The sequence below is a fragment of the Grammomys surdaster genome, unplaced genomic scaffold (genome assembly GCF_004785775.1).
Source record: "Grammomys surdaster isolate TR1022 unplaced genomic scaffold, NIH_TR_1.0 143, whole genome shotgun sequence".
Taxonomy (NCBI): Eukaryota; Metazoa; Chordata; class Mammalia; order Rodentia; family Muridae; genus Grammomys; species Grammomys surdaster.
In genome coordinates this window covers 149,954-162,769 of record NW_021604601.1, presented here as the reverse complement: position 1 = coordinate 162,769, position 12,816 = coordinate 149,954, and the positions used below count along the sequence as shown (strand labels likewise).

Genomic DNA, 12,816 nt, shown 5'->3' with positions numbered 1-12,816 from the left:
AGACAACTTCTCAGTCATTACAAGGAAGAGGGGGGAAAGGTTCCTACCGAAGAGACTCTATCTCAGAAGTAAATGACATTAATCAGACTGGCTTACGGAAGGTGGGGATACCTGCTGTTACCTTGTCCTGAGAACCAAGCTGACAAGTGAATTTTAAGCTTCTGGATGGGCCTTAGGAAGAGCTGTGGTGCAGCACGTTTCAGAGGTAACATATGGGCACTATGCCCTTTTTAATTGTTTCTGAACTGAGGGAGAACATGAGTCAGAGTTGCTGATAAGACATCTTAGAGGCCTCGCCCAGACTCCAGTTAAGGAACACTAGGTGAGGCCCGAGCTTTTCTAGCAGACTTCACATGGCTTGGGGTGACTCACTGTTCTACAACCCTGTTTCCTTTTTGTGAAAACAAAGTTGGCATGATTAAATCCAAATACTAGAGTTTGGGCAAACTTAGTAACCTACAATTTATAAGAAAGGATTTTTTTAAAGGCATAAGAATAAAATAGTTTATTAAAGGACTGGTACATACAAGGCATCTTTTCTCAAGTACTTCAAAACAATAGCAAAGCTAGATTGTCATTAATGTCTTTTTGTATATAAAAGATGTGCAGAAAGAAACATGCCTTATCAGTTTCTATTTACTTGGTATGGCTATAGGTGACGTCTATGAAAATGAGCCACCAGCATCACAGAGTGCAGGTACGTTCACTCACACTGTTCATCTCTCAGACTGCCACTGTAACATTTACACCAGTGCTCAGCTTGAAACAGTCAGCAAGAGGCTGGAGTTAGAGTTTCAAGAGACAAAAGCAAACATTTGTTTTTCTAGAACTATCCTTTTATTAATACATTTCAATAGGTTATATTCCCTCACCAAAATCAAGCCCCTTGTTAAAGGAACCACCTATTTTACATTGAGCCTAAACGAAGGAGACTACAGTGTTTTTCAGTGTGTTGTAATGTTTGCCACTTAGGGTAAAGAAAACTAGAACATCGTGATTATAAACAGGCACCACACCGTGCAGTCCCCTCAGTGTACAACTCAGCACTGAGTATCGATGGGAAAATCTGCCTTTTCTGTCTACAAACTTAAAGATGTTAAGCGGAATGGTAGTTTCCTGCAAAGGAGAATGTGTGCAAAAGTGCTTTCTGCTCTTAAAATACATCCTGACATTAGCTGATTGTACATCATAACATTTTAATAACATAAAGAACGGTGAGGGCAGGGGTATAGATAAGTGGTAGAGCACTTGCCTAGCACAAACAGGCTCCTGGGTTCCACCTCCAGCCCTGCAAGACACACGAAGGGAGGCATCTGGCTCATTCCATTGCAAAGCCTGTGATACCTGGACATGGTGACATTTTTACAAACATCCAGACATCACTGTTTGGATTGATAATTTGCGCATTTTCATCAGAAAGGCTCATGTTGAAAACCAGTGCATATATAAAGCGGCCACGCTGCTCCACACCATGAAGCAGCACTGAGAAGATTGTCCTCACATATCCCTCGGCTGAGATTCAATTTTCAACTGCTGGGTCCTCTCCTCAGCTGCCAGCTTGCTCTCATTCCATAACCACCTACAGCTGCCCCTAACCAAAAGGGTTTCTTCCAAGGTTAGCCAGATGTGGCAGCTACCACCATGGTCAGATGTCAGAAACATAGGGTGGGGTGGGGTAAGAATTCCTCTCCTGTGGGACATCACTGATCTATTCAGAATGTTTATATAACACAGACCTGCCACTGGTAACATCTCATTGAGTGTAAATTCACTTAAGATCCCTTTTCAGAGGTGTTTGGCAGAGGAAAAGAAAGTGGAACTCATGAGAACTCAGTGGAGAAGAAGGCTAGAGGACAAGGGAAGCTGCTAGGGACCAGCAGTTGGCACCTCTCAATTGAAAGGCAGGACTTCCATCTGTCACCTCGTGACATGCTGTCTCAGCAAACAAGCTTCAATCTCATGAATTCCTCTCTACCTTACAAGACATTGTACATCCCAGGAAAACAATTTCATGATAAATCAAGGCTTGTGTTTGCAGTGTCTTCTAGCACAGTTAAAAAAAAAAAGTCTTAATTGATAGAACCCAAAGAACAGATTATAAGTGATGCCCACCCTTGCCCCCAGCTGCTTAGATACTTGGTTACAGATACATCCCATTGATGAGGTAGTCGGATTCCTCAGATGTAATGGGACGGGCTTTCTTAAGTTTCTGCTTCACCAGTCGGAGTCGGCATGTCACCATGAGAAGTAACAAAGCAGTGATGGCCAGACCTAATGCCAGGGGTAGCACCGCACCTATGCAAGGTTTGAAAAAAAAAAGTGCTGGTAAGTGGTTGGCAACAGTGGGGGCTACTGTCCATTGTGTGACACTTGGCATGAATTAATTTACCCCATCTGAATCACTCCAGCTGATGCTAGTTTTACTGCTGCTTTCTGACAAAGGCACAGGGAGGTTAATCCCCTGCATACGTCTTAAACCAAATTCTCTACCAGGTTCTGACAATTTTTTTCTTTACAAAATTGGCCTCAGGAGTAGAAACAAACATTGCTGTGATATCACCCTTATACCCAACTATCCTAGAGACTGTGACCATGGTAAATATTCTCAATAAAGTCATACATGACAGTTACGGCCACACGATCAGCTTCTCATTAGCTATAGTCTACCTCCTGATTTCTCCTTCTGGTAGAGCTTAAGATATTCACTTCCAGGGCATCAGAGACAGCTTTATAGTTAGGAGAGGTATTTCTCTTCCAGAGGATCCAGCTTCAATTCCCAGCACCCACGTGGCACCTCACAACCATCTGTAACTCTAGTTCCAGGGGATCTGATACCCTCTTTTGGCCTCCAAAGGAACCAGGCACTTGTGTGGTGAGACATACATACGGGCAAAAAACCCCATATACATAAAATTAAATTTTAACTTTTTTTTTTTTTTTAAATCCAGGGATCCCCCAGTAGACCATTTATTGAAAACTAACCTCAAATATGCTAGTATACTTGGTCAGTCCTAAAACCAGATGCACATTGGCAACACTAAACAGACTAAGCAGATTGTATTTATGCAAGGTGTGTGTGTGTGTGTGTGTGTGTGTGTGTGTGTGTGTGTAGCAATAATAAAAAGAGGCCATGAATTTTCCAGGGGTGGAGGAAGCATGGGAGAAAGGGGAGAGGGGACTGATAGACTGATACTATATTTTAACTAAAACTAAATTTGTAAAAGTCTGCTAGTATAACTTTGGCTACTGGTTTTCCCATGGGGCTGGTCCTAGGTGGCACACCAGAATAGCCTGTAGTCTTGCAAGGTCTGGAAGGGGCATGGTCGATCTATCTCCAGACAAGCTCAGCAGCCTCTATTCTTAGTCCCCTCTACACGGGAATAGGGCCCGTTTGCTAGAATAAGGCCAGTTTGTGATGTGGTAAGACTATTTTTAGTTTCACCTTCTTGCAACTGGGCACTAGGGGAATCAACATATCCATGTGTAGCTCGATTCTGAAAGATTTCCTTTTGCTTATTTATTCTGTGTTCATTAATAGCTTTCCATGTGCTGGACACTGGCCTAAGTGCTACTAATCAAAGACAAGCATTTTTTAAAATTTGTTGCTCACAAAATACCCAGCCCCAAGGATACGCTAATACTAAGTGCCAGCTTATACTGATACTGTGTCACCTGTGGTGGAACGTCCCCACCCATCCAGGACAGAGTCTGTGGTCTAGTCCCTACAGTGCTGATTTCCCCAAGAGGGATGTGAGAACATATCTGAATAACTTAAATCTGAGTAGACTGGCATTTATTAGAAAGACTACAGTGAAATATTGTTATGACAACAGAGCTGTGTTTGGAAATCTAACGGTGGGATGAAGTGTCTGCCTGCAGGTTAGACTTTGCTATGGTCACTTGGATCTTACGTGGGACCTCACTTTGGGGGAGGGAGGGAAGAAGATAAGTTTGTTCCATATGTTTGTTCTTGAATATATGCATATACTGCGGAACATTTTCTGATTAGCATGCCTAGAAGGACAGTAGTTCTCAATTATACAGTTCTGGGTATTTGCATGTGGGTAGACCTGCCTGGAGACAGAGGAGTGGCCTCACGTATTCCCGATGGCCTTAGGTGACCCTTTCATCCAACCCCGAAAGAGTTGTGACCCACATGTTGAGAAACTACTGTTGTAGGGGAGTCCAGCAGCGTTCCCTTGGTTATCTGGTCTAGGTGCCTAGGGGCTGTCAGCACAGAGGTCATGGCTGCTGCAGTGGACATGACCGATAGACAGAAAGGAAGATCCAACAGGAGCAGGCTCAGGAACAGGAGTCAGAGGACAGGAGAAAGGCAGAAGAAGACACTTCCCGGAGGGTGGTTTGGGTGTGTGGGACGCTCCACAGGCCATTAAGGCTCCCAGGGTGGGACCTGGGGAGTCCACTGGATTAGCAAATGGAAATTTATTTACAGGAGACTGGGCCCTCTAATGTTTGTGCACTAAAAGAGACCCGATTGCTTGCAGCCACAGAGGTTATGAACCTATGGAGAGAGGGAGACTAAGAGATGACCACAAAATACAGCTAAGGAGACAGCTACATCAAGATTCGGGAGAGGCGGCCATGGACAGGAACACCTTTTTCCTGGGGGAAAGAGAGGGTGGGGCAGACAGAGCAGTCTGAGGGTAGGTAGCTGAGGTAGTTCCCTCCAGCCTTCACTTCAGGGACTTAGAGCTGGCCCCAGATATAGCTGGCCTCATCTGGATATGATCTGTAGCTGGTGTCACACTAAAGGGCTTTCCAAACTCCAGGTGAACATGAGACCATCAAGGACAGCCCTGTGTCTGGAGCATAAAGAAGGGTGTGGAGGCTACTTTAGTGTCTAGGGGATCAAGTTTTAAGGTAAGGAAACCTGCAGCCAATGCACAACTTAGAGACAGACTCTAGAACCACCTCCCATCCCACAGCCCTGCAGTCTTGGAAACATCCAGAACCCACTTCCCCTCCTTGCATCCCAGTGGCCTGGGGGTTACAGCCACTGCTGGCTCCTCGTGCCATCCTGAAGGGAGAAGGTTTCAAAGGAGTAAGTGGCCTCCAAGTGTCAGGACCAAGTCAAAGAAAGAGAATTTGTTCTCCTCCTGACAGGAGCTCAGAGACCCCGAACCTCTTCAGTGTGGAATCCAACAGCCCCCGTTCTGCCTGTCCATGGAAGGTCTGTTAGCCCTGGAGTCTGGGTCGATCAGAGAGGAAAACCAATGTTTAGGCTAATGGGGAGCAAATTTTGGGTAGATACCTCAATCTCAGTCCTAACCCCGTGGCTCAGGACCACTGAATGTGATAAAACTGATAATGAAATTCATGAAAATTTCTATTTTCCAAATCAGGAATGAGGTTGCTAATTCCTGTTTAGGTCTCTCTTCTTCTCCTTCTCCCCCACCTCTCAATCTCCTTTCCTCCTTCCCTGTGTGTGCGTGTGCCGTGGTATGTATGTGTGTGTGTGTGTGCTGTGGTGTGTGTGTGTGTGTGCCGTGTTGTGTGTGTGTGCTGTGTTGTGGTGTGGCATGGTGTGTGTGTGCTATGTTGTATGTGTGTGTCTCTGTGTGTGTGTGTGTGATTGCTCTCCATCTTCCTTTTTGAGACAGGGTCTCTTGGTGAACCTGGAGCTAGTGAGCCCTGAGATCCTCATATATCTACCTCAAAGCGCTGGTATTCCAGGCATCTGCCACCACATCTGGGCTTTTCCCTGGGCGCTGGGGATCTGAACTCAGGGACTCATGCTCATGCAGGAAACACTTTACACACTAGCCATCTCCCATTGCTGCAGTGTTCTTTTCTTTCTTTCTTTGTTTTGTTTGTCCTCATAGTCCTGGGAACTGACTATGTAGCCCAGGCTAGCCTTGACTTTGTGGCAATCATCCTGTTTCAGCTTCTGGAGTGCTGCTATTACACAGCCACCTTACCCAGCTTCTTTGCTTTATTATTTAGATATATGTTGTGTATATGTGTGTGCACATGTGTTTGCAGGTGCATGTACACACATGTGCAGGTCAGAGGTCAACACTGAGTATCTTTTATTATCTCACTCTACCTTAGCTTTTGAGACAAGGTTTCTCATTAGACCCAGAGCTCACCTATTGGCCAGAGTGGTCACTCAGTGAGCTCCAGGGCCCCACCCATCCCTAGCTCCCTAGGGCCGGGGTTACATACCTGTGTGATCGTCCCCAGCTCTTCCATGATTGCCACAGAACATATGTAGGTACATGTTCTTACATGGTAGGGGCTTTACTGAGTCACCTTCCCTGTTCCTTGTTTTTTTGAAACAGGATTTTGCTATACACTCCATGCTGGCCACACACTTGTGAGTCTCCCTCCTACCCGCCTCCCAAGGCTAGGATCCTAGGGATACAGGGATGTCCCACCATGCCTCATTTATTCCTTGATGTTTAATCCTTAGTTGACATAGCTTCCTCAATACTTTCAGTATGGGAAATTTGAAATTATTTCACTCCCCCAACTCCTTCTAAAACACAGTGATAAGAGTTATTAGTAACCAGATAAAGTGAAGTCTCTCTTACTGATACCCATGCTTAAAGCGTATTAAAATGTCTTAATAAATTCTAACTCTGTATCATAAAAAAAAACCCTAAGATGATGAAATATCTAGTCTGCTTGTATGAGTTGGAATGATATGTCAAAGCATCTAGACAACCAGAATGAGCAGAGTGAACTACAGCTGAGCCTCCAGAGACATGTGGCCATGGGTCCACTGTTGACAGGTGACAGGGAGTCTCATTCTAACACTCCAAGACAAGCCCAGCAGGCTGCGGGGGAACTCGGGCAAGTGCCTGACATCTTTCCTTGTGCTTAGACATCAGTTGTTTAAAAATTGTATTTTGGTGTCGTCCAGCTAGGAAAAGGTGCTGATCAGTGTTGTACAAATACTTCAAAGAATACTCGAGGGTGAGAAGGCAGCATTGCCCATGTTTAGATGGGTAATTTAGGGATTCCGTTCTGTTTCGCTAGGTCTTTTTGCTGATGTGGCATGCAGGATTCAAGCCTCTCTACAGGGCTGTCAAGTGTGCTTCCCTTCCAACTAAAAACAGCCCAGCGATGGAGCTTCCTCCCAGGCATCAGTGTTCTCCCTGCCTCTGGTGCTTTCCACGCTCCTGTCATGTTCTGTCATCAAGTGCACAGAGTCTCTTCCTCCTGCCCCTCCCTCACACATAACTCAATCTTAACAGCCATCATTACATCCAAACCATGTAGTACAACTCCCACAGCAACCCTGTGAGACGGGACTAGTCACTGTCACCTTCCCTCTAACGTCACTGGGATACAGAGAGAAGAACCTGGCCGTGGTGGTTGAGTTGAGTGGCAGAGCCAGAATTTCAACTGTGGTGTCTGACCCATCCTGTATACCAGGCTGGCCTCGAACTCAGAGATCCACCTGCCTCTGCCTCCTGAGTGCTGAGATTAAACATGTTTGCCATCATGCCTGGCTGAGCCTGCGTCCTTAACCTCTGTGTCACAAGTGTGACTTTTCTGGCAGAGTGATCCCTGGAAGTTTATGGGAGAGGTAAAGTGAGAGCTGAAGACAGCACCATGACGAACTGTGACCTCAAAGGTAAGAAGACAGGTCTGGTCTGGGGACTAGTGCTCTCAGGTGTAAGAGAATATCTTACGTATTATATGGACAAATCACCTGTCAATTAAAAAGACCTATGGTCTATAGGAAAGGGTAGACGAGAAAGTGGGACATCTGCAAGGCAGGAAGAATTCTGGGATAGAGCCAGGAGTGGGAGGCATCGATGGAGATGTGAGGACATGGTACCTGAGCAGAGGTAGCCAGCCACGTGGCAGAATGTTGATTAGTATAAATGGGTTATGTTAAACTACTAGTTAGTCAGGGAACGAGCCTAGCTAAATGGTCTAGGTGTTGGTAAATATACTTTGAGGCTTGAGGCTGGGAGGAAAACTCCTGGGGCTGGGTATCAGTAAGAGTCTTAAAACACTCATAGCTCCACCCGACATCCAGACAGGACTCGGGCAGTTGGTCCTGTGGACCTCACTGCTCTGTGGTGTGCTTCCAAGGTATACACTGACCTGCTTCCGGGGCTGGGTGCTCCCCCCGTGCTCGGCCACTCTTGGACTTAAGATCGTAATTTTCTTCTTCTTGGTTCTTTCCTAAGGAATTACTGTCTATGGAAAGTAAACAGATATATGTTAAAGGGACATTAAAAACCACAGGAAGTAGGCAAAATGTGTTTCTCCATGACACACATTAAATATAGAATTACAGCTTTATTTATTTTTTTAATTCAGGTATATGTTTGTCTGTCTGTGTATGACATGTATGTGGGTGCCCACTGTGGGCCAGTTGTGAATCCCCTGATGTAGGTGCTGGGAACCAAACTTGGGTTCTCTAGTTGACCACTAATTAATCTCTCAGTTCCTTTTACTTTTTAGAAGATGGACTTTGAGAAAGGAATGGCAGGATTTAATTTTAAGTGAACATAGGCCAGTTGGGCATGATAGCTCATGCCTTTAATCCCAGCTTTCTAGAGGCAAAGGAAGATGTATGTTTGTGGGGGGCACTCTGTGAGGTGAAGAAACTTGGTCAGCACCATTTCAGGTGCTGGGTCAAAACTTCAAGAATCTGACATTGTGGTTTATTCTTCTTACACATTTAAGCACAGTAAAACTTTGGGAAAGGTCTCTACGAGACACATACTAAATATAGAATGCAGGGGTTTGCACAGCAAGCTAGGCTTGTGCACCACCACTGAGTGATTTCCTCATCCTGTGTTCATTTTCAGACTTAGGTACCAATAAGCTTTGAAGAAGCTCTCTCCAAATGGCCTAGAAGTGATTTAAAGAATGCATGATTGTCATGCTTTTTTCTCCTGATGAAGGAAGGTTAATAACGCAGCTGAGGAAGAGACACAGTGCAGTCCCAGAGCTGTGTAAGCAAGCATAAGGCTCTGCCTGGTTTAAGTCCCTGGGATCCCTCCCCCATCTTCAATCCCTGCAACGACTATTCAGTGTTTTCCTGAAGGGTAGTGTTCTAAGATCACCATCTTTTCCTGTGCCCAAACGGTAGATATATAAAGGAATCTGCAGGTTGGTGTAAGTGACATTTTCTAAAGATGAAAACAAGGAAAGAGGGTCTCAAAATCTCATGGAACTAACCCTTGACTATCGTTTGTGTTAGGTTTAGATGAGGAGTGAGCGGTTCCAGAGGACACTGAGATAGATTGTTGAGGACCACGGAGTTTCTTAGAAGAATTATTAATGCCAGAGACAGACAGACAGATAGAATGACAGGGAAACAGACAGAAAGATACACAGGGAGACAGGCAGGCAGACAGGCAGTAGGCAATACATTCTGAGGAGACTTCTGGCTCCAATACAAGAGACATGGTGGAAGATCTGAAGAGAATCAAGGACATTGTGGCAGAAAAGCCAGTTATGACTCTTTAAGGCTGGGTGGTGGTGGTGACACTACGATGGATGGATGGATGGATGGATGGATGGATGGACAGGGATTGATGAACACAAAGACATTACATTCTGCCAATGCTGAAACAGCTCTGCCATCTGATGGGAGCTCACTTCCCAGGGGAGGAATCCTGTCTGTAGTGTCCCAGCAGGGTGCGTGTATCTATAAGAAGGCATTCTAACATTATGCTCTTAGAGTTTAAAGAAGAGTGATAAGTGAACCTCTTCATACTAGCTATTCTGTTGGATTCCTGGCACCATCTTGGGAGGACACAAGCTTCTACAGCTGTCCCTTAGATCACATTTCCATACATACAAACGACTTTTCTAGATTTCTGATCATATAGATTCCAAACAGTTCTCCTACAACACAAACCGTGAGAAGTCTGTGCGAGAACATAATGGTGAGTAACCTTTAAAAACAAGTCTTTAGGCTGTTTTTTTGAGGCACCTTTAGGAGGTTGGCCATTTCAAGATGAAGCTGAATATCTCCTTCTCGGCCACTGGCTGTCAGAAACTCAGAGAAATGGGTGATGGACACAAGTTTCATGCTCTCTACGAGAAGCGCATGGTCACAGAAGCAGCTGCCGCCGCTGAGTGAGGAGTACGACGAGCAAGGTTTTCCCATGAAGTGAGGTGTCCTGACCCATGACAGCGTGTGCCTGCTGTTGAGTAAGGGGCAATCTCATGTTAGCCCAAGGATAACTGGATAGAGGAAATGCAAGTCTGTTCAAGGATGTATTGTGGATACCATCTGAGTGTTCTTTTTTTTTTTTTTTTTTTTTTGGTTTGGTTTTTCGAGACAGGGTTTCTCTGTGTAGTCCTGGCTGTCCTGGAACTCACTCTGTAGACCAGGCTAGCCTCGAACTCTCGAACTCAGAAATCCGCCTGCCTCTGCCTCCCAAGTGCTGGGATTAAAGGCGTGCGCCACCACCGCCCGGCCATCTGAGTGTTCTTAAACTGATGTTTTTTTCTTATTGTTAAAAATGGGGGGAGGATATTCCTGGACTGACAGATATCACTGTGCCTCAGTGGTTGGTGCATGAAAGAGCTAAGAGAACCTGAAGGGTTTTAATCTCTCTAAGGAAGATGGTGTCCACCAATATGCTGTCTGAAAGACCTCAAACAAAGAAGGTAAGAAGCCCAGGACCACAGCACCCAAGGTTTAGCATCTATTATTCCACATGTCCTCGACTCAGGCACCGATGTATTGCTCTGAAGAAACAATTCACTGAGTCACGCGAGGAGGATGCTGCAGAATGTGCTAAACATACGGCCAAGGGAACCGAGACTCCAAGGAAAGACACCAGAAACAGATTGCCAAGGGGTGTGGGCTGTCCCTGCTGAGCACTCTCCTTCTGAATCCAGTCAAAGATAAGTCTTGAAGACTAACAAGTGTCTGTTCTGTACCTTTGGCCTACTGGCTGCTGCACCTGGTTCCCCTGTCCCCTTATGGGCTGGCTCGGTCTGGTCATGTCTACTCTGGAATCTCCCAGAAGTCCTTGCCTCTGGCTATGCCTTCCCACATATCTATAATAAACTATCTTCTACCATAAAAACAAACAAAAAAAATACATACATAGAAAAAGAGTAACAAGCAAATGATCAGACTTGAATTTTTCAAAGTAAATAATAATGTCCTTAAAGCTGGTAGAGTAGTTTACAATGTATGAGGCCCTAAGTTGTTAAATAAATAAATAAATAAATAAATATCCTAAAAACAAAGACCTTTTATGTAACAGTTACTCCAAAGATAAGCTGTGGCTTATGGCATTAGCATATTTAGTAGAGGAAGAACACCACACCTGCATGCAGAAAATGTTTTTTTGGGTTTTTTTGGTACACATTTCAGTCCAGTGCCTCGAAGGACTTGTCTGACTACAGAACCCACAAACTCTTGAGCTGCCCATAACTAGAGCCTATGTAAACGGGTATACAACTCTCCTTTACGCCACTCTGTAGGCCTGGAAACCTGATTTCCTTCTTCCAGCTAGACTGGATACAAGAAGACAGCATTGTTAATGAGTGACTTGGACCACACAGAGAACAGGCCCTGCAGCTGCAACCACACCGATGACAGTCCAGCCATTGTGCCATGAGGTGCTGAGCAAACACAGGCCACACTGGAGCTCTGTACTCCCAATGCCAGGGGCTTGGGGCATTCTAAACACGCATTCATTGTATAACCAAACACTTATACGTGCCTATATAATCTTTAAAAACCTGTTTCTGAGGCCGAGGGTGTATTTCAGTGGGTTTTGCATATATAAAGCCCTGACTTTAATCCTCATCACACACACACAAATGGTGCCTATAACTGAACACATACAGAGATTATTTTTCTTGTCATTAGTCCCTAAAAAGTACAGTATAAGAACTATTTATTTAGTATTTACATTATATAAGGGATTATATATAATTTGGAGGTGTTTACAGTATACAGGAGGATCTATAGTCTGCTAATGAGTTTACAATTAAGGAGCCATTAACTTTTCTTTTACAGTTGTTTACTTTGTATGTATGCAGGGAGAGGGCACACACATATGCCATGGCTGTGTGTGGAGGTCAGAGGATAACCTGCAGCACTCAGTTCTCTCCTTCCACCAAGGGAGGCCTTGGGTGTAGAACTCCGGTAATTAGGATCTGCAGCGAGTGCCTGGACTCACTGAGCTGTCTCGCGCTCCTGGACTCACTGAGCTGTCTCGAGCTCCTGGACTCACTGAGCTGTCTGTCTCATGCTCCTATATTGCCACTCTTATAGACCAGACTTGAGCACTTTGAACTTTGGTTCTCGTAGCTCCTAAAACCCACTCCTCGGGGACTTTTTACCAGGCATTCCTTTCCAATAGTTAACAGTTCATTTCTCCTCAGTGCTGGGGGTCAAAAATCAAGGCCTCTGGCTGCGAGACAAGGGCTCGTCCACTTACATACAGCTCCAGAGCTCCTTGATTGTAAACTCATGAGTACGAATGCCAGGGTTGTTTTTTGTTTTGTTTGGCCAAATTCTTCACTTCAATTTTCATCATTCCATCTTTGGAGCACATTTCTCTGATGGTTTTCAAGCATAAAATATAACCTTGATCCATATTAATATCCAACGAATGAGAGACTAGTCCTGGAGAACGCATGTTGAGCCCTTACCTGGCTGGACAGCATTGATCTGACTCTCTGGCGCCCTCTGGGTGGAATGGATCCGCTTCTCTGGGTGGGATACAGTAGCTGTTTGGTTGTGGGTAGTGGTTCTCTGGGATTTTTCCAACCAGGGGTCTCCTTCACCTTCATTTAATCCTGTGGCTCCTGGCTGGGCTCCTGGCTGGGCTCCTGGCTGGGCTCCTGGCT

At 45.1% G+C, this 12,816-nt stretch overlaps 1 protein-coding gene across 1 annotated transcript in view; it reads right to left on the bottom strand.

Moving 5' to 3' along the window:
• Window positions 1-476: 476 nt before the first annotated feature.
• The window catches only part of Lrp11 (LDL receptor related protein 11), a 26,013-nt gene continuing 13,673 nt past the window's right edge, over window positions 477-12,816 (bottom strand). Inside the window, exons 2-3 of the mRNA XM_028764385.1 lie at window positions 8,083-8,178; window positions 477-2,295 (exon numbers count right to left, since the gene is read on the bottom strand). Coding sequence (XP_028620218.1) covers window positions 2,141-2,295; window positions 8,083-8,178 — 251 coding nt within the window. The 3' untranslated portion in view covers window positions 477-2,140. The remainder of the gene's footprint in view (window positions 2,296-8,082; window positions 8,179-12,816) is intronic.